At 35.9% G+C, this 22,010-nt stretch overlaps 1 protein-coding gene and 1 pseudogene across 1 annotated transcript in view; both read right to left on the bottom strand.

Annotated features, from left to right (window-relative positions):
* Positions 1 to 9,106: 9,106 nt before the first annotated feature.
* LOC103430998 (calcium-binding protein CBP-like) overlaps positions 9,107 to 22,010 on the bottom strand; it is a 35,524-nt gene continuing 22,620 nt past the window's right edge. Inside the window, exons 4-5 of the mRNA XM_070812569.1 lie at positions 9,836 to 9,854; positions 9,107 to 9,229 (exon numbers count right to left, since the gene is read on the bottom strand). Coding sequence (XP_070668670.1) covers positions 9,125 to 9,229; positions 9,836 to 9,854 — 124 coding nt within the window. The 3' untranslated portion in view covers positions 9,107 to 9,124. The remainder of the gene's footprint in view (positions 9,230 to 9,835; positions 9,855 to 22,010) is intronic.
* Positions 10,014 to 11,968, bottom strand: LOC114819198 (calcium-binding protein CBP-like; annotated as a pseudogene).

The following is a 22,010-nucleotide window of genomic DNA, read 5'->3' as shown; positions in this document are numbered from 1 at the left end:
AGAACCGACATAGCTTTTTGTGTCGATTCCCACAGACGGCGCCAAATGTTGATGCACAAAACCGGAGGTCTTGGAACAACGTAAATCTAACCATGAATTTGCAAGAAAGTAAATAACACAAGATGTATCGTGGTTCATCCCAATGTTTGGGCTACGTCCACATTGGTATTGTATTTCTCTGAGATGTTGAAGAGGATGGTAAGGGAGAGAGAGTTTGTGAGGTGAAAGTCAGGCCTCTGAGGGTGAGGAGGCTCCCCCAATTGTGAGGGTGATGAGTCCCTTTTATAGAATAAGGGCTCCTAACTTAATACATATTTGCCCCTTCCTTTATTACATAATTACATTTGAGTCCCCTGAGTATTTATACGAGGTCTAAATACAGAGGCCCTAAATATGGTACAAACAAAGCATACAAAAGCATAAGTATAGAAGAGCCTAGCGGTTAAGATAGTTATTATTTAGAGAACACAAAAGAAAATGATGAGCATAATAATATAGAAGAGTTTGATGAAGAAATATTTGAACATGAATATCCAATTTTAGAAGAAGGAACTCATATAGAAATATTACAGTTAGATAGACCAAAGAGTTTAGAAGAATTGTTACAATTAGCATAACAAACTACAATTATAGGAGAAGGTCTGTAGTTACAATGGAGTAAAAATAAAATATTAGCAAAATTAGATATAATTAACCTAGATTTAACCATTAAGACAGCTGATATGCCTTGTAGTTTATTAAATAAACAAGAGTTTGAGCAACAAATAAAAGAATTGTTAAATTTAAAAGTGATTAGACCCTCTAAGTCTAGACATAGATCACCAACATTTATTGTGAGAAAACATTCAGAATTGAAGAGAGGTAAGGCTAGAATAATTTATAATTACAAGAGATTAAATGATAATACATATGAAGATAGTTATAAGTTACCAAATAAGGATGAGCTTATAAATAAAATTCAAGAGAGTAAATATTTCAGCAAATTTGATTGTAAATTACGATTTTGGCAAATACGATTAGCAGAAGAATCAATTGAGTGGACAACTTTTACTTGTCCAAAAGGACATTTTGAGTGGCTGGCTTGTTATGCTATTTGGACTTAAAAATGCTCCATCGATCCTTCAAAGAAAGATGGACCGAATTTTCAAGAAATATGATAATTTTTGTAGTGTTTATGTAGATGATATTTTAGTACATAGTAAAAATAGAAATGAACATAGGAAACACTTAGAGATAGTTTTATAAGAATTTATCAATAATGGAATTGTGATTAGCAAAAATAAAATAGCATTAGAAAAGTAAGATATAAAATTTTAGGATTGTATATCAAGTTAGGTACAATACAATTACAAGATCATATAGCTAAAAAGGTCTTAGAATTTTTAGATAAGTTAGAAGACAAAAAATAATTACAAGCATTTTTAGGATTGTTAAATTATGCAAGAAATTTTATCCCTGATTTAGTAAGAAAAATAGCAATATTACATAGTAAAACTAGCAAAACAGGACAAAAATATTTTAATAGTGAAGATATTAAATTAATTCAAAATATAAAGGAAGAAATTATTCAACTCAAGCCATTAACATTACAATTAGATGATAGTTACAAAATAGTTGAAACAGATGCTTCATCATTAAGATGTGCATGTATACTATACCAGAAAAAGCATAAGGAGTCACCAAACTCTGACGAACAAGTTTGTAGATATTCATCAGGAAAATTTAGTGATGTACAGTCAAGATCACCATCAACAGATTTAGAAATTTTTGGAATAATTAACTCTCTTGAGACATTTTCTTTATTTTTACATAATGAAGTATTTACAATTAGAACAGATTGTCAAAATATAGTTTCTCATTATAATAAGATACATACTAATAAACAGGCAGCCCGAAGATAGGTTAATTTTATTGATTCAATTATAGGAAATGGTTTTAAACTAATTTTTGAACATATAAAAGGTGGTGACAATACATTAGCTGATATCTTATCAAGATTAATTCGTTGAACATGAATGGAATATCGTGGACCATCATCCTCAAATAGCACAAGACCACAAGGCAGAAGAGCACATTTCAATAGTATAATGATGCACCATGGACCTCCATCATTCAAAGGATTCCAAAATAGCATAAGCAAACCAGCATCATCACCAATATCTACTTTAAACTTTAATGACACTCTTATTGAAGGAATCAGAAATCCAACTCTGAAGTATACATCAAGGGTACCAAAACTCTCTGATAAGCAACAAGTTCTCTTAGATAATTTTGGAATATCCAAATCAAACAGCCAAGCATGAGGTTAGGTCATGAAAAACTAACAGAGCCTTAGAACAAGAGTTTAATAGCCTTAATTTTAATTTTCATCAAAGCCAACATCATATTCATTCTCTTGAGCACAACCTTAAAGTCATTTCTAGAGACCATGAGTCATTACTTAGAAAATTTACCAAAATGAACCAAGAACTCCAATCTCTTAGAATGCAGTAAAAGACAAGTGACACCTTGAAAAGAGAATTGAAAATAGGTTTGGAAACTGATCAACATAAGAATAAAGAAAAAGAGGTTATTGAACCCATAGAACAAGAGACTAATGATTCCATAGAAGAGATTAAGATTGAGCTCTTAGAAGAAGACATTGAAATGGAGCAGCATCAAAATAATGAGCAGCATCAACATATGAGTGACAAAGAAAAGCAAGAAAGATATGAAAGTTTTCTTAGGAATATATTTTTAGACTGAATAATATATGATATCCTATTAGAAGAAATTTCAAAAGCAAAATTAAGAATAATGCCACCAGATATGCAAAATGTGATCCTGAGCAGAGCATCATAGTCCATGAAAGAGTTATAATTACAATTACAATGTGCTTTGTATCAGTCCATCTTTGATCCAAAATTAGAGATGAATATTATTACAAAGATATATCCACCATGTCTTTGTGATAGTACAAAGAGTTGTATTTGTAAACCAGAGGTTAGCATAGCTGTGACCATGATTAACATGAGAGATTTTAGACCATGACATTTTAGTTATAAGCATCAGAAAAAGCATAATGTAGTAGAAGTTACCCCAAACCTTACTATTAGAGTATCTTGATAAAATATTCATTAATCATATTTCCCAATTAGAATCATTTCTTGGAAAACTTATAAAAGTAGCAAAAGATTATCTAGAACAGTGGAAACAAATTTGCATAAGTTTTATTAGCAGTCCTCCAGATTGGTATGAACATATGCATAAGGAGAAAGCTAGACATATAGCCATGATTAATGAAGAGTCCTTCATACAAAAAATATTCTAAGATTTCGAGGGATCCAAATGCTAGCCTTCAATGAGTTTGAAGATTTTAGGTATGATATGTTACTAGTAGCAGAAGAAGAAGAAATGCATATTTAGAGTAAGACAAAACTCATTCATCAGCCCTACTGGAACCTTCAAATTGTCAAAGGAGAAACAACAAATATGTATTACAAGGTGAAAGAAGATAGAGAAAGAGATGCAGAGCTAGTAGAAGGCGATGAACAATACTAGAACAATTTGACAGAAGAAGAGCTGCATAACATCGACAACATGATGGAAGCATAAAGAGCTGGCAGCAAATTAGCATACATTAAATAGCATCATACAAAATAATGCATTTTAATCAGACAGAAATGTCAACATCACTGTGGACCTCGCTACAATAATAAAATAATAACATCAGAGTAAATAAAGAAAAGAGTTTGACCCATTATAGACTTTTCATACACAAAATGTCATTTTGATTAAGAATGAATAGTGAAAAGCCTTTTCATTAAGACTTCCTTAAGAAAATCACTACCAAGTCTAATTTTTATGTCAAAGTCATCTCACTTCTTAGCCAAAGAAAACTTTATTTCCAATGCATCAACCTTTAATTGGAAACTGATGCAAATATTAAAAACATGGTAAAACCAAACTCCGAAACCTTATTATATGAAAGCTATATAGTGAGAAAATATACCTATAGCACTCCACTCCACTAAGAAACAGGAAAGAAAGAGCTAGATATTACAATACACTGTAAAACCCTGATCCAAATTCATAAAGCCTTTAACAACACACAACCTATGTTAAAGTTCTGTTAGTTATTCTGTAGATGAAGGAGGAGTAGGAATAGGAATGAAAAACAGATCAAAGCAATGGAAAGAATATTTTGATGGTGGTGCTCTCTGTACTAACGTGCAGAGAGAGAAATCTATAAATGTATTCCTTCACGCACACACACTGTGCACACCGGATGGGTTACAAAGTATATCAGAAAAGATGATCTCAGCCACACATCTAGATGGATACAAAGAGATCCTTACACTTGTTACTAAGACCCTTTTACAATATGAGCCCTACACTTGGTGAAATTACCAAAGTGAATACACAATTAAATACAAGGCTTATTTACTTCTAATTTCAAAGTAAGCTCAATAGCTTATACACTAACACTCCCCTTTAAGCTTTGAGCTGATATAACTCCAAGTTTGTCCCTGAGATAGTTGAATCTCTCCTTCGGCAAAGCTTTGGTGAAGATGTCTGCCACTTGTTCTTTAGTAAGACAGTAGACCAAATCAACTATCCCTTGTTGCAAGGCATCCTTGATGAAATGATATTGCCTGTCAATGTGTTTTGTCCTCTGATGAAACACGGGGTTCTTAGCTATTGAGATTGCAGATGTGTTGTCACACTGTAAAGGAGTTGCATCTGCTTGTAGCTCTTTAAAATCGTTCAGGACGAATCTGAGCCATATGGCCTGAGTTGTGGCTTCAGAAGCACTTATGTACTCAGCTTCTGCAATAGAAAGAGCAACACAATTTTGTTTCACAGAGGCCTATGAGAACACTCCGCTTCCAAAGGAGAAGGCATAGCCTGAAGTGCTTTTGCTGTCTTCAAGTGATCCTCCCCAATCACTATCGCAAAAACCAACCAAGACTGTCTTCTTGCCTTTCTCATACTTCAAGCCATAGTCCAATGTTCCTCTAACATATCTGAGCACTCTCTTAGCTGTTCCATAGTGTTTATTTGTAGGATAGTGCATATATCTGGCTAGTAAACTAGTTGCATACATTACATCTGGCCTTGTGGCAGTAAGATACAATAGACTTCCAACAATTTTCCTATACTGCTCCTCATTTGCTGCACCACTCCCATCATCCTTGCTTAATTTTTCAGTAGCAATGAGAGGTATGGAAACAGGTTTGCACTCCTTTAAACTAAATTTATCCAATAAGGAAGAAGCATACTTCATTTGGTGAATAAAGATGTTTGTATCTGTTTGTATTAATCCCATCCCTAGAAAATGATGAAGTAACCCGAGGTCTGTCATTTCATATTTAACTTTCACGTCTTCTTTGAACTCATTCAGCATCTCCTGATTATTCACAGTGTATACTATGCATCAACATAGATAGAGACAATTAGAATATCCTTATCTCCTCTTGTCTTAGTATAAAGAGTTGCTTCACTCAAGCTCTTTATGAACCCACACTGAGTGAAGTAACTATCAATCTCCCTATACCAGGCTCTAGGTGCCTGCTTTAACCCATACAAAGCCTTATACAATCTGTAGACTTTATCCTCATTGCCATCAATCACAAATCCCTCAGGTTGTTCAACATAGACTTCTTCCTGCAATTTTCCATTCAAAAATGCAGATTTAACATCAAGTTGATATAATTTCCAGCTTCTCTGTGCAGCAAGAGCTATCAAAGTTCGGATTGTATCCAATCTTGCAACCGGGGAAAAAGTCTCAATGTAGTTAATTCCTGGTTTCTGCACATACCCCTTGGGAACTAGTCTTGCCTTGTTCTTTTGTACTGAACCATCCAAGTTCAACTTAGTTCAACTTGGTTTTGAATACCCATTTCACTCCAATAACATGTTTATCACTTGGTCTATCTACCAATTCCCAAGTCCTATTCTTCTTAATCATGGACAATTCTTCTTCCATAGTTTTTACCCAAGCCTGATCTTGTGCAGCTTCTTCGAATTTGTCAGGTTCCACAATACAGAGATTGCATTGTGCCATAATATCATTTATGTTTCTCCATTTTACTGGGGTGTGATCAAATGACTGAGAAATCTGCACAGATTCATGAGTGCTACATTCTGGTTCCTCAACATAGAATAGTGGACTAGAATCAGAAGGACTTTCTTCAGCTTCCCTCAACTCATTTGCATTCATAGTAGTTTGATTTTCAGCATGATTTTGAATGTAAGTCACAGCTACAGCCTTCTCTGAACTTTCCTTCCAAGTCCATGTCATTGTCTCATAAAAAACTACATCCCTTGACAGGATTAGTTTCTTAGTACATGGATCAAGTACTCTATATCCCTTCTCACATGTAACATATCCAACAAAGACACATTTAACACTCTTAGCATCCAGCTTTTGTCTTGTCTCAGATGGTACATGTACATAGCATACTGATCCAAACACCTTTAGATGACCAACCCCTGGTTTTCTACCACTGTAAGCCTCAAATGGTGTTAAATTATTGAGTGCTTTTGTAGGTGATCTGTTCAAAATGTACACAGCTATGTGTACTGCTTCTGCCCACAGAAAGTATGGCATGCTTTTATCATGAAGCATTGCCTTAGCCATTTCTACAACCGTTCTATTCTTCCTCTCCAGTACTCCATTTTGCTGTGGAGTATAGGCCATAGATAGTTGTCTTTGAATCCCTTCAATCTTTAAGAATTCATTGAATTCATTGAATTCATTTGACACAAACTCTCCTCCTCTGTCACTCCTTAGGCATTTTATTTTGAGACCCTTTTGTAATTCCACCATAGCTCTAAATTTCTTGAAACAGGTTAGAGCCTCAGATTTTTGTCTCAGAAAATAGACCCACGACATTCTGGTATGATCATCAATTAGAAGCATGAAATACTTATTTCCAACAACTGATTCAGTTTGCATAAGGCCACATAGATCAGTATGTATCAGCTCTAGGGGGTTACTTTCTCTCCAAGCTTGCTCTTTTGGAAACCAGTCACGATGTTGTTTTCCCAACTGGCACCCTTCACACACACCCTTAGTATCTTCAAGTTGTGGAAGACCATGCACCATTTCATGCTCCCTAAGTTGTTTAAGGCTCCTGAGATTTAGATGTCCTAATCTCTTGTGCCAAATCCAGGTAGAATCTGGACCAATACTAGCATTCAGAGCAAACTGAGTATTTTCCAATAGGGAGAGAGGATAACACCTATTTTCCTTCTTCCTTACTTTGATGACAAGATTCTCCAGTGAAGGTCTATCAAACACACTGCACATGTTTCCTCCAAATAATAGGTAGTATCCATGCTCATCCATTTGCCCCACACTTAGTAAGTTTTCTTTCAACTCGGGCAAATGCATGACTTCCCTGATGTACTTCTTTCTTTTATTTGTATCAATTTCCAAAGAACCCATTCCTGCAACATTTACCAATTCACCAGTGGGCATTTGAACCTTTCCAGCAACATTAGTTCTTATATTGACAAGAAGATCTGCATTCCCTGTCATATGATTGCTGCACCCACTATCAATATACCAGTTTCCATTCATTTTGTTTTCAGAAATTGCACTGTTGGCATAGAACAGATTTCCAGTGACTTCTGTTTGATTGGTATAGTTTGCCTTTTGAATGACCTTGCCTGCTGTGCATTCCTTGGCCCAATGTCCAAACTTATCACAATTATAACATTTAGGCTTCCCCTTATACCTACATTCACCAAAATGAAATTTGGAACACACTTTACACTGTGGTTTAGCTGTATCTTGCTTCATATACCCAGGAGAAGTTGAATTCTGTGTAGGATTAGTGAATGACCTTTGTTGAAACTTAGACTTTGACTCCCATTTCTTTCCCTTCGAATTTAAGTGCTTATATGATTTGAATGTACCAGACTGAGCATTACTACTGGTTTGCCCTTTTTGAGTCACAGAGAGTGAGGCAAAAGCCCCTTTCATTGGTATCAACACTATGCAAATCAAATCGTTGTTCTTGACTCTTCAAAATTGCTACAACTTCTTGTAGTTCTACAGTCTCCAAGCACTTGGTATTTTCGATAACTAGACATATGGGATCATATGGTTTACTAAAACTAATCAGAACCTTCTGTACAAGCCTTTCATTAGACAGAATCTCACCAAATGTTTTCATATGATTAATCAATTCATTTAGCCTAGTAAGATACCCAGACAGAGTTTCATCATCACGCATCCTAGCATACTCAAATTCACGTCTCAGATTTTGTAGTTTCATAGGTCTTACCTGATCACCACCATGGTACTCGCCATATAACAGATCCCATGCCATCTTCGCAGAATCTGCATTAGCTATCCGAGGGAATATCTGATCTGAGACTGCGTTCTGAATAATACCCAGAGCTTTTGCATCCTGCATATATGTAGCAGTAGTTTTCTCATCGTCTTCTTCTCCTAAGCTTCCTTCAATCTTTTCCTTCTTTGAGTTTGAAACCGTAACACCTTTTTCTACAAATTTCCATAACCCATGAGATTTGAAAATCGTCACCATCTTGATTCTCTAGAACTCGTAGTTCTCACCGGAGAAGATCAGAGTTCTCACCTCAGAACTTCTAGATCCAGCCATCTTCGAGCTTTGATGATGCGAATACAAATCAAAATCGAGTTTTATGAAATTCCGGCAACGTCACCCAATCTGGAACAAGCTCGAGTGTAGCTCGATTTGTCTTACGCCTAGATCTCAAATGATCGAACCTGGCTCTGAGGCCATGTTAAAGTTCTATTAGTTATTCTGTAGATGAAGGAGGAGTAGGAATAGGAATGAAAAACAGATCAAAGCAATGGAGAGAAGATTTTGATGGTGGTGCTCTCTGTACTAACTTGCAGAGAAATCTATAAATTTATTTCTTCATGCACACACACTGTGCACACCGGATGGGTTACAAAGTATATCAGAAAAGATGATCTCAGCCACACATCTAGATGGATACAAAGAGATCCTTACACCTGTTACTAAGACCCTTTTACAATATGAGCCCTACACTTGGTGAAATTACCAAAGTGAATACACAATTAAATACAGGGCTTATTTACTTCTAATTTCAAAGTAAGCTCAATAGCTTATACACTAACAACCTACGCAATGAGGAATGGCAGGACAGTCCACATGAAATCCTTATAAGTGAAAGTTCCCATACCAGTGTACGCTTTGTCCTTCTCCTTAAATTTCTCGGTTAATCCCTGAAAGACACAAGAATCACAAAACAAAACATTCCATTAAGTATCTACAGTTGATCGGTTAACCCACTGCTTGTCCTCTTGAGATAATGAAAGCCATTTTTGCAAGCTGTTAATGTTGTGAAAACCAGTGATGAACAACGATTTTATGGTTTCCCTGCCAAGAAATAAAGCAAGGAAAAAATAAAGGAAAATTAACACAAGTCCAAAAAAACTTTAGTTTTAATGAAAAAAGACAAATAAAGGTGTAGTGAATAATACTAGAGAAAGGTAAAAATATAGTTTTTCGTTAAAAATGAACAGTATCAGGAGTGTTTCGTTAAAACTCTAAAAAAATAAAGGGTTGTTTGTTCTCTTTTTGAAATGCTTGTCAACTAACTGCAGCAATAATTTAAAGTTTTGAATACTCAACCATGCGAACTACGCATAAATCAGAATAAACCTGCACGCCGCGGCTTTTAAAATTCGCTAGATAGCAAGAACAGATTAATAAAGCTCAAAGATCAAAGCAGGAGTAAAATTTAAAGCCAAATGACTGAGTAGAAGTTCACCAATTAAAACTATAAATTACGTACACAAAATATATACCTTAGTGAAAATGGAACTCACCTTAACAGTCAGACAGCACCTGCGTTTTACCAAAACAAACGAACAAGGAATAATCAGACATCGATAAGCTGCTAGGTAGACTAAATTTGTAAACTAAATGATGTGTCACAAATAAGAAATAAACACGTTAATCATTAACTTCCATATCATTTAGTTTACATATTTAGTCTCATTATCATTACCCTATAAAATATTACCAAAAGTAAATGCAATAAATATCTAATGCTTAAGAATTTGATCCTCAAATCAATCCCACAAAAAGAATATAGCAAAAAAAAAAAAAAAAAAAAAGGAAAAGGAAACGTACTCGATGAAATTGTCATATTCCTCTTTCTGCCTCTAGTCTTGTTGAATTTAGAGACCAGCAGTTCCAAAATTACAGGCGAGACGGCAGCAAATCCCAGACTCAGCAGTGCATCTCTCAACTCATTTGCATCAATTGACCCATTTCTGTCTCGGTCAAACCTATCAAATATACCCTGATCAACCACACCAATTACAAAACAGTTAATTTCCAACAAACATTAAAACACAAAATCTTAGAGGCCGTGGTGGGATAACCATGTCGTTTTGAGTTTTTATTTTACAGTTTTTGGTTTTAGTGTTTAGTTTTCAACTTTTTTTTTTAAACTAAAACTAAAATTTTGTAACTACTTACAGTTTTCAAAAAAATGAACTCAATGCCATAATTTGGAAGGGGTGTGATATCCACATCCTTTTTTACTTTTCTCACACCCTTTTAATTTTCGGCCATCAGATCAAATGAATTGAAGAATATCAATGGACAAAAATTAATAAGATATGTGTAAGAAGTAAAGAGGAGTGTGTGAATAGCATACCTCTTTTGAAAACTCAAGAAGGTAGGTTTTAAGTTTTGATTTTTGGTTTTCAAAAAACTCAAGAAAGTAATTTTGAATTTTTGATTTTTGGTTTTCATTTTCTGAAAACTGAAATAGTACCAAATACATTCCAACTTTGAAGATTGTAGAACACTGCAGCGGGCCCTGTTCTCACAATTTACCCCCCCCCCCAACACACACACACACACACACACACACAATAAACATCATTATTATCTACTATTTCATTGAATTAATAGTGAATTGTGCTACACTGAAAGCTAGAAGGATAAATTGTAGCAAATTAGCATATTAAGCCGCACACAAAACTTGCACAGAACGCCTTCACCATGATAGTGGTGTCACCGTCCACTAATGAAATGTCATGCCATGTAAAAAAAAACTTACACATGACATGATGGACTAAGTCACCATGATGGCAGTGGTCTCTTTCCAAATAAGTAATTCTTTGAAACGAAAACATTTTAATTCACCACTCTCAAAAGATGGTAACGTTTACCACTCTATTTATCACAATAAGTTTACATTTTGAGATTTGTACAATTGATAGACATAAATATCAGAAATTAAACTCATTCAACAGTATTAAGTAGGTGGTGAGCATAAATTTCAAATTCGACGAGAAATTTACACAGATATGCATGCATGGATTGTTAGGGTTTGTAAATTGTTACCGATCTTCCTGGTGTTGGTCTGGGTAAAACGGTACATGAGAAGATGAACAGTCCTCAAGCTGAAGCTCTGATTGTACGACGACAGAGCTCTCTGCATCTCATTGTCGTCGATGAAGCCGCTGCCGTCCTGATTACCAGCTGAAAGCAAGCTATGGTTTCCGGATCCGTGCCCGGCGGGAACACCGATGGAACCAAAGCCGCGAACAGGCTGCCGTAACTCGGAGCAGGCGCGGGGTATCCACCTCCGCTGGCTTGATTCTTGAGAGGCTTAGCTGGATTGTGCGGCTTCTCTGGCTTGTATGAAGAGCCGTACGGTGCAGACGTAGCACCGTAGGGTTGGGCTGTCTGGTGCTGTTGGTGTTGGAGCTGCCCTTGCGGCGGTGCACCGTAGGGTTGACCTGGAGGTGAAGCGCTGCCGTAGCTGTAGCCGTAGCCATAGCCATAGCCGGGAGGAGGGTGTGAGTAGCTTGACATTCTCTTTTGTTCTTGTAGAAGATCTGAAAATTTGGTTTAGGAGTGTGTGCAGAATTTGAAACAGATCGGAATGGATATATGTATGATTCCAGTTTCAAGCTCGGATCTGGAAAGGCGAGGTAATTACCGGCACTTTCAAGTTTTTAGAATATATGCCTCGTCAACATCTTCCTACTATCCTGACAAATCTTCACAAAACCCTTTTTATCAAAAAATACTTGGACAACCTTTCTATAATCAAAGCATTATTACATTACTAGTTTTCCTATGCGCACATGCGAAAGATTTGTTTTTTTCAACCATTGCACGCTACACGCGACGTATAGAATTTGGGGTGTGATATCCACACACCCATTTTTACTTCTCTCATACCTTTTTGATTTTCAGCCGTCAGATTAGATGAATTGAAGAAGATCAACGGACAGAAATTAATAAGGGTGTGTGAGAAGTAAAAAGAGGTGTGTGGATAGCACACCGCTATAATTTTATTTTGTTTTTCGCATTTATATTTGGGAATAGACTAAATTGATGACCTAATTGACAACTAAAAAGATATTTCAAATTCTTCTTTACGTCACGCGTAGTACGTTGTGAAGTAAAGCTTTTTTCCACCTGTGATGTGAACAAAGGAATCATGCACACTCCAATTCGTTACAAAATTCACTGAATCTATATAACTAATGTTGCCAATATACCATACAAATTAGTAAGCACAAGCAAAGAAACTACCATTTGACAGTAAAACGATTCCACTTGTGTTATCATCCAACATTCTGAAAACCCATAAAATGGAAGATAAATTTTCAAAATTGTTAGGGATACAAATTCTCAAACCTATAGATGGTGATTAAACCACCAACTCACTCAAACATTCGATTCTGATCGATTTTGGATCCTGATTTCTTCTTTTTGCTGCAACAATTTTCTCACCGAGTTTTACATTCTTTGTGATTGCATGTGCAAAACATGAAAAAAAAATTAAGGTTCCACCATAAACTAATTGTCAATTTGGGGAGAAGTCCAACTTATTTATAAACCCATATAAGATCCCTCATCTCATCAATATGGGATTCATTCTCAACACTCATCCCTTCACGTGTGACAAATTTTCAAGTCTAACACATTGTCGTTGAGGAAGTTGTTCTCAAGCCTCATGAAGAATGGACACTGGCTGATCAAACTCATTCCATGAATAATCAAAAAGGGTTCAACACTCTATTTACTACCTTATCTCCTGATCAGTTTTCTAATATTTCAAATTGTGAGACCTCCAAAGAGGCTTGGGATATCTTGCAGGTCACCTATGAAGGAATAAATGCTGTTAAAGAGTCAAAGCTTCAAAGGTATGTCAATCAATTTGAAATTATTAGAATGGAAGAAGATGAAACCTTTTCTGATTTCTATGCTAAGTTAAATAGTATCATCAATGCTTGTGCTAATCTTGGGGATAAAATTCCTGAATCTAGAGTTGTCAAAAAGGTTCTTAGATCACTACCTTCTAGGTTTCAACCTAAGAAAATTGCAATTGAAGAAGTTAGAGACTTAAACACAATGAAAATTGCAGAATTAGTTGGGTCTTTGAAAACCGATGAAATGGAGCTTCCTACTGTGAAAAGGAGTAAAAACATTGCCCTAAAAGCTATAAAAGAAGAATGTGAAGAAAGTGAGGAAATTGGTGATGAGGAATTTGCTCTAATCACTAGACAGTTTAAAAAATTTCTCAAGAGTAAAAATTTTAAGGGAAAAGGAACAAGTTCAGGATCTAAACCCTTCAAGTCAAACAATTTTAATTCTGCAAAAAGTTCCAGACTTATTAAACAAACTGAGGGTCGAAAATGCTATGAATGTCAGGGTTTTGGACATGAGACAAAAGAATGTGCTAACACCTTGAAGAAATTAAAATCTGAAAAAAAAAAAAACAAAGCCATGAAGAGTACTTGGAGTGACAGTGAATTAGATTCAGATTCGGAAAGTGAGATAGTTGCATTTGTGGGATTTGCAAATATCGATGATCTTGAGGAATCTGATAGTCTGGAGCTTGATGCTGAAGAAATACTTCAAAAATATAATGAACTTTATCATGTCTCTGTAAAAATTAGAAAGCATAGTTTTGACATGAAAGAAAAATTGAAAAATCTGGAAACTGAGAAATGTAGGATCGAAACTGTGTTTCAATATCGATTGTTTGAACTTGAGAAAGAAAACAAGTCATTAACTTCACAACTTGAGGCTTCTAAAGAAAAAATCATAAGATTAACCATTGGCGCGGAAAAGATTGACAAAATGCTCAGTATTGGAAAATCCAGTGGAGATAAAACTGGTTTGGGTTTTGATGGTTCCACTGATAGTTCTTCAGGAACAAAATTTGTGAAAGCTTCAGGTACGTGTGCTATGCCTAAGACTTGTGTTCTTACTTGTCATGCTTGCAGTGAGGTAGGTCATATTCGACCTTCTTGTGACAAAAAATACTTGAATCATTCTGATAATTTTTCTATTGGTGCAGCACGTACTCATCTCTCAAATCTTTTGAGAGAAGTGAATAGGTTGTCTAAACTCGTTCATATTCCAAATTCCTATTTGCCTAAGATGAAACTTGTGTGGAGAGAAAAGAAAAGGACTAAATCAGTGAATGAATCACATGCTACGTACTTGCTCATTCTTCAATTGAGTCTAATGATCTCAAATGTTTTGTTGCCTTTACTGCCTTGGATTCTTGCAACTCTAACAAGTGGTACTTTGATAGTGATTGTTCAAGGCATATGATAGGTGATAAATGTTGGTTTCAGTCATTCTCAGATAAAAAGGTAAGAGGCACGGTAACCTTTGGTGATGGTAAGAAAGCCAAGGTTTTGGGTGAAGGTACAGTTAAAGCTCCTGGTTTACCTGCTTTGCATAATGTTTTACTTGTTGAAAACCTTACTGCAAACCTTATGAGTATTAGTCAACTAAGTGATGACTTTGGTAAGGTTATATTTGATGAAATTGAATGCATAGTAAGTACAAAAATAGGTGAAAAGGTCATTTGTGGACCAAGGTCTGATGATAATTGCTATTGTGCTATGGCTAATGGTTTGAATGTTTGCTACAGGGTTGAAAACAATATCACTAATCTATGGCATCGAAGATTAGGACACATGAATTTTAGAGATCTAATCAAAATTTCAAAGAAAGAATATGTAAGTGGGCTGCCCACATTAAGTGGAAAACAAGAAGGAGTTTGTGGTGATTGTTAAATAGGAAAGCAGACCAAAAACTCACACAGTCCCACCAACTTCTCATCCACATCAAAACCATTGGAACTTATGCATATGGACTTGGTTGGTCCAAATCAAAATCTAAGTTTGGGAGGTAAAAAGTATATACTAGTTCTTGTGGATGATTTCACTCGCTTTACCTGGGTTGCTTTCTTGCATGATAAATCTGATGCATTTAAATCTTTCACTGTTTTATGCATGAAAATTCAAAATGAAAAACATGATAACATCATTAGACTAAGGATGGATCATGGGATAGAATTTGAGAATAATTTCTTTTCTGAATTTTGTGATGAACATGGCATTGCACATGAATTTTCTGCTCCTATCACACCTCAACAAAATGGGGTGGTTGAAAGGAAAAATAGAGTCTTGCTTGACATGAGTAGAGTAATGCTTAATTCTGCAAATTTGGCAAAACATTTTTGGGCTGAGGCAATATGTTCTGCTTGTTACACTGCTAACAGAGTGTATTTAAGACCAAAGTCAAAAGCAACTCCTTATGAACTTTGGAAAGAGAAAAAGCCTAATGTCAGTCATTTGAGAGTCTTTGGGAGTACATGTTACATATACAAAGATAGGGAACATCTCGCTAAATTTGACTCTAGGAGTGACATTAGTATTTTTCTTGGTTATTCTCTAACTGGCAAGGCTTATAGGGTTTATAACACTCGAACTAAGGCTGTAATGGAGTCCATAAATGTTGTGATTAATGATTTTGATTTGGACCAAGTCAAACAGATGAAGGATGATGATGATCTTATTGGAATACAAACAGAAAGTAGGAGTGATCAAGTTGCTGCAGTGAATGATGCTTCAAGTATCACAAACTCAGAAGACATCCATGACACATCATCTCAAACACTTAGAACTGGAGCTAAGCAAGTAAAAAGAGATCACAAACCTGAAACATCATTGGGAAGCTCAATGATAAAATGAGAACTCGAAGTCAAGATGTTGAAGAAATAAGCTACTTGTATTATGTCTCTCAAATTGAGCCAAAAAATGTCAAAGAAGCCATGGTTGACAATGATTGGATCTTAGCCATTCAAGATGAGTTAAACCAGTTCAAAAGGAATGATGTTTGGTACTTGGTTCCACGGCCCAAGGATGCCAATGTTATTGGTACCAAGTGGATTTTTAGAAACAAGACATATGAGAAAGGGAATGTAATTCGCAATAAAGCTAGATTGGTTGCTCAAGGTTCCACTCAAGTGGAAGGTCTTGACTTTGACGAAACTTTTGCTCCCGTAGCAAGATTGGAATCAGTAAGATTATTACTAGCAATTGCATGCCATCTCAGGATCAAGTTGTACTAGATGGATGTCAAAAGTGCGTTTTTGAAAGGGGTGTTGCAAGAAGAAGTTTACATGGAACAGCCAGCTGGATTCAAAGATCATTTTCATCCTAGTCACGTTTACCAACTGAAAAAAAAGCATTGTATGGTTTGAAACAGGCACCCCAGACTTGGTATGAGAGGTTGTCTTCATATCTGCTTCAAAATGGTTACACTAGAGGAGCAATTAACAAAACTTTGTTTGTCAAACTGGTTAAAAGTGATTTAGTTGTTGCTCAAGTTTATGTGGATGATATTGTGTTTGGTTCTACCTCTAATCTTTTAGTTTCTGAATTTACTGATATTATGAGTAATGAATTTGAGATGAGTATGTGTGGAGAATTGAATTACTTTCTTGGTTTGTAGGTCCAACAACTTAAAGATGGCATGTTTCTCTCCCAAACAAAATATGCAAAGGATCTTGTCGCTAAGTTTGGTTTGGAAAATGCCAAACCAGTGAAAAATCCCATGAGCACCACAGAGAAGCTCCACAAAGATCCTACTGGAGAACCAATTGATCAAACATTGTATAGAAGCATGATAGGGAGTCTACTATACCTTACTGCTAATCGTCCTGACATCTCCTTTAGTGTTGGTGTTTGTGCACGATTTCAATCATGTCCTAAGCAATCACATTTAACTATTGTTAAAAGAATAATACGATATGTAAGTGGCACTTTAAGCTTTGGAATTCATTACTCATTCAACTCAAATGTGGAAATTGCAGGATTTTCGGATGCAGATTGGGCTGGTAATATAGATGATAGAAAAAACATTTCAAAGGATTATTTTTATCTAGGAAACAACTTAGTCGCGTGGCATAGTAAGAAACAAAATTGTGTCTCACTCTCCACCGCCAAGGCTGAATACATAGCTGCTGGAAGCTGCTGCACACAACTGTTATGGATGAAGCTGATGTTGTGTGACTATGGTATAGTGCAAGGTAAATTGATCATTTTTTGCGATAACCAAAGTGCAATTAATATCTCAAAGAATCCTGTTGAGCACACTCGCACTAAACACATTGATATAAGGCATCACTTTATACGTGATCTTGTAGAAGATGATCTTCTTGCATTGGAATATATTCTCACTGATAAACAACTTGCTGATATCTTCACAAAACCATTGGATAATAATCGATATGAACACCTTAGACAATCTATTGGTGTGTGCTCCATTGCATGACTGTGTAGTTTGCAAAATGCCAGTAATGCATGTCTTTTGTCTGCATATGTGTCTTTATATATATATATATATATATATATATATATATATATATATATATATATCATCCCTCTGTGCTGCTACTATTCTTTTGATGTCAAATTGGATTACTATTATGGTTTCTTTGCTCCATTAGATATAAGGTGTTATTTTGTCTATCGAGAACCAGACATTGCTATTTCCTATTTTGTTTGTTTTTGTCATGTCTCAGTTTCTCACTATCTCAAGTGTTTGTGGGGGTACAAATTCATGATCGATCATGCCTTTCTAATTAGTGGGGCACTTACGCTAGTTTTTTTGTCCCCACTTTGGTTGCCTATAAGCACTTTGCTCAAAAAAAAAAAAAAAAAGAGTGCTTGTACTAGTCTCTTGTCTAAGACATGCAATAGAAAGTTCAAAGTTGCCAGGTACACAACGAAGATATGTAAACATCTCACCGTTGTGACAACCGCTAGCAATAATGTGTCTCAAATAAATGATGCAAGGCACACAACGAAGATTTGTAAACGTCTCACCGTTGTGACAACCGCTAGCAATAACATGTTTTAAATAAACGATGCAAGGCACACACCAAGGATATGCAAACGTCTAAATGTTGTGACAACTGATAGCATCTATGTCAATTATCAGTTTGGTTCTCTCATTTCATTGCTTTGATAGAAATTTACAATATGCCCAGAGTTTGGACAAAACCGTTAGTTTGTATAGGCTCTTTTGGTTCGTAAGGGGAGTTGACTATGGTTCCTTAATCCCACATTCTTGAGACACACTTACACTACATCACACAAGCTATTTAAAATTCCCATACTCTTTCCTTGGTTTTCTAGTTTTTAAATTTCATCTTATCTCCTGTGGTTTTAGTTAAACTAAATGGACTATCCTGTATGCTGTGCCTAAGAGGAACTAGTACTGCACTTTGGGATTGGCATTCTATTTTATTCCTATTTATCCCATGCATATCTCTCTGTTTATCTACTTACTGGCAATTTGAACTATCATTTATTAGCATGGCATACCTTAGCTATGTGATTTCTGATCCGCTGCATGTGAACTCTGTTGCTTGGTTATTTTTGGATTTCCCTTGACAAAAAGGGGGGAGTACTAATATGCTTAATGTTCGTTAGATTCAAGGGGAGAATATGTTTTGTCACTCTTAATATATCTTTTGTAATTTATCTTTTGTGCTTCACCGGTAATTCGTGCCTGTGCAGATAAATGAGGTCCTCTGGAACGGGTGTTATTTTTTTGTATTGGGGATTTTATCTAGGAAATGCCAAAGGGGGAGATTGAAAGTGTAATTAAGTTGGCTATTTTCTAGCAAATGTAAAGAGTCTATAAGTTGATTATTCCTAGTCTTAAGATTAATTGTAACTTGCAAAGGTTGGAGCATGCGTTAAATGAGGAACATGATTGACCAATATTACACGGCAAAGTTTTTTTCTGGTAAGAATCATTTGCATTCATATAGGATTTGTGTTCCCTATTAAAGATTGATTTGGTGTGGGATTCTAGGAGTCTATTCAAATCTGCATAGTCTTAAATAAGGAAGAGGTTTAAATAAGGCCAATCTCTTTGTTTATTAGGAAAAAGAGTTAACCTAGTATATAAAGGGTTGTGCTGGGAGTTTTAAGGTAGACCTTTTGCACACTAATTATATTTGTGAGATTATTTTATAAGGTCAAGAGGGGGGAACAAAAGACGGTTAGGTTCTTAGCTTTATCTAGGTGAGAGTCTGAAAGCATAACACATCATTCATTCATCATGGAACTTTGTGTAAGCTTTGCCTGTGAGGAAGATCATCAACCTGCGTGAATCAGTGTTCATCCAAGCGAAGGTGAAGAGGACGTGTTCTATAAGACAAGAGTATTTGATCAAGCTTCTGTTGTGGTGTAAGAAAGTATCAATTAAGTCTTGTATTATGTCCTTAAGTTTTTTTAGTGAAATTGGCTGTGTGCCTTGAGGTTTTTCTCTCCTGTGTGGAGGGTTTTTTTCCTCGTGCGAGATTTCGTACAAATCCTTTGGCTTCGTTTATTTACTCTTTTGATTTTTGTTGTGAAAAAAATCAGGATTGAATCATAATTTCAATCCTGCATATTGCATTTTAACCTTGATCCATCCAGATTTACAATTTCACTTCTTTTCGTTTTGATTATGCTGGTTCTTCTCGAACGATAGTGGGAAGAAAACTGCTTTTATTATTTTTTAATTTCAGCTTTTTATGAAAAAATTATCTCTGTTGTTGTAGACCTAATTTACTGAATTATATAAAAGATAGAGAGAGAGGGGGTGCGGCATAGTAGAGAGAAAGAGAGAGATGTGTAATTGTGACGTGTGTTATATTCTACCCCATTGTACCTTTATTTATTGTATTAGGATAGGTTAAATCCTTACCCTAATAAAATTACAACTCTAATAGGATATTAACTACTAAAGGGAATATTCAAAGATATTCGTAGATACACTAGGATTTACACAATCACATTCCTAATCTAATAGGACTGCAACACTCCCCCTTGAGTGTGTAAATACTCAAACAAATGGCGCATTAGGTCTTCGGCGATAAAACAAGTATAGTTGATGAAGTTGTCGACACAATGAGTGAATACGAGTCTCAAAATAATGGATGAACGCATAAAAGGTAAAACTCACAAAACCTCGCTGTGGTAAAGCCCAAGGTGGGAGAAAAACCCATAGACTAAGGAGAAAAGTGAGAAGTTGCATTAAGTCAAACTATAAGTCTTCTAGACGTAAGTAGAAGAGCTCACCCAGGATGGGTGCCTCATCAAAACCTAGTTAGGTAGCAAAAACCTAGTGGGAAAAGTGCTCCTAATCGTAGGGAAAAAGAGTACATGAAGATCAAGTGAGTATACTTCTGGATACTCCCCCTGAGTTTGACAAAACTTCCAAATGAGAACTACAAGCATTGTATATGATAGTTAGGCATACCAATTCCTCAAACAAGCTTCTAGAAGGTTAACTTCGGCAGTGACGTCATGTAGAGGTCGACAAGGTTGTCTAGGGTCAGCTTACATGACTTCAATCTCTTGATGATTTACTTATGTAGACGAAATATGTCTTGATGTTGACTTCGTTAATGTATCATGGCTTGGTCAGGTTGATACATGCGCATAGTCTTCATGGATCATCATTGGGACTCAACGATGGATGAAAACAGTAAGTACTTCAAATATGCTCAATAAGAGCTCCTAACCATGTCTCACGTATGGCTTAATGAAGTAAGGCGAGTCTTGAAATGATTCAAAGATTTCATAACTAAGGTCATATCGTGGACCTCCAAGATATTGCGATATCCCTAACGGTAAAGACATAACCATTTAGGGATTTTGCCTTGTGCGGGCTTGATGAGTAACTAGCATCAGGATAACAAACAAGGCAAGCATCATTCCAAGGATCAGAGGGTCGGATTCGCTTGAGATGCTTTAGGATTAGCCCAAATCCATAGTACCTTTTAAGGTAGTGGAAAAACATCTTTAATACCAATTCAGTTGTTGCGTGTAGGCGCACTGCATCTTTACCAATAAATCAACAGCGAAGAAGATGTCTTGTCTAACGCAATGAGCTAAGTACAACAAAACGCAAAGTTGAACTCAGATATGGAACTTCAGGTTTCATAACCTGTTCAAGGGTTTCATTTGCATATAACATATGGAAGATCATAGGTATACTCAAAGGTAACACTTTCGCGATGTAGTTCGACTGGTAGACCAAAATACCATCAGAACAATGCTTTAACTTCAAGTCAAGGCATAAACGATTTTTCCCAAGATCCTTCATCTCAAATTCCATATTCAGGTGCCAGACAGTTTTCTCAAGTTCTTCTACAGTCTTAGTAAGATTTATGTCAACGACATAAACTGTAACTCTAGCAATTCGGAATAAGACTTCATAGTTTAACATGCAAAAGCATAATTCATATCCCTAACGGATCAAATAATCACTTCGATGGATATACCATATCTGTCGAATTGCTTCAATCTATATGTGAATGCCTTAAACAAGTTAAGAGGGTGTTACATGGTTTGGAACTATTTGAAACAGTCCATGTAATTCTTCGGGAACTTACATGTAAATCTACGTATGAATATCCCCATGGAGAAATATTAACCACATTCATAGTGATGCAGTCAATCACAGGACGTTTGAGAGAAACATTGCATCGTAAGGCGTGCATCATATTGCACTATTTCATTCATCTCATAACACTTCTTTTCCCACTTGTAACACAGCAAGGTTACCTTGGGTAGTTTAGGAATGATAGGTCCAATCACACTTTGGTAAGAAATTTAACTTGGATTGTAATTTCGATAGTCCAATCAGTTCTACGTTGTC

The sequence above is a fragment of the Malus domestica genome, chromosome 14 (assembly GCF_042453785.1).
Source record: "Malus domestica chromosome 14, GDT2T_hap1".
Classification (NCBI taxonomy): Eukaryota; Viridiplantae; Streptophyta; class Magnoliopsida; order Rosales; family Rosaceae; genus Malus; species Malus domestica.
The sequence above is the reverse complement of the archived record's forward strand: the minus strand, read 5'-3'. Positions and strand labels throughout refer to the sequence as shown.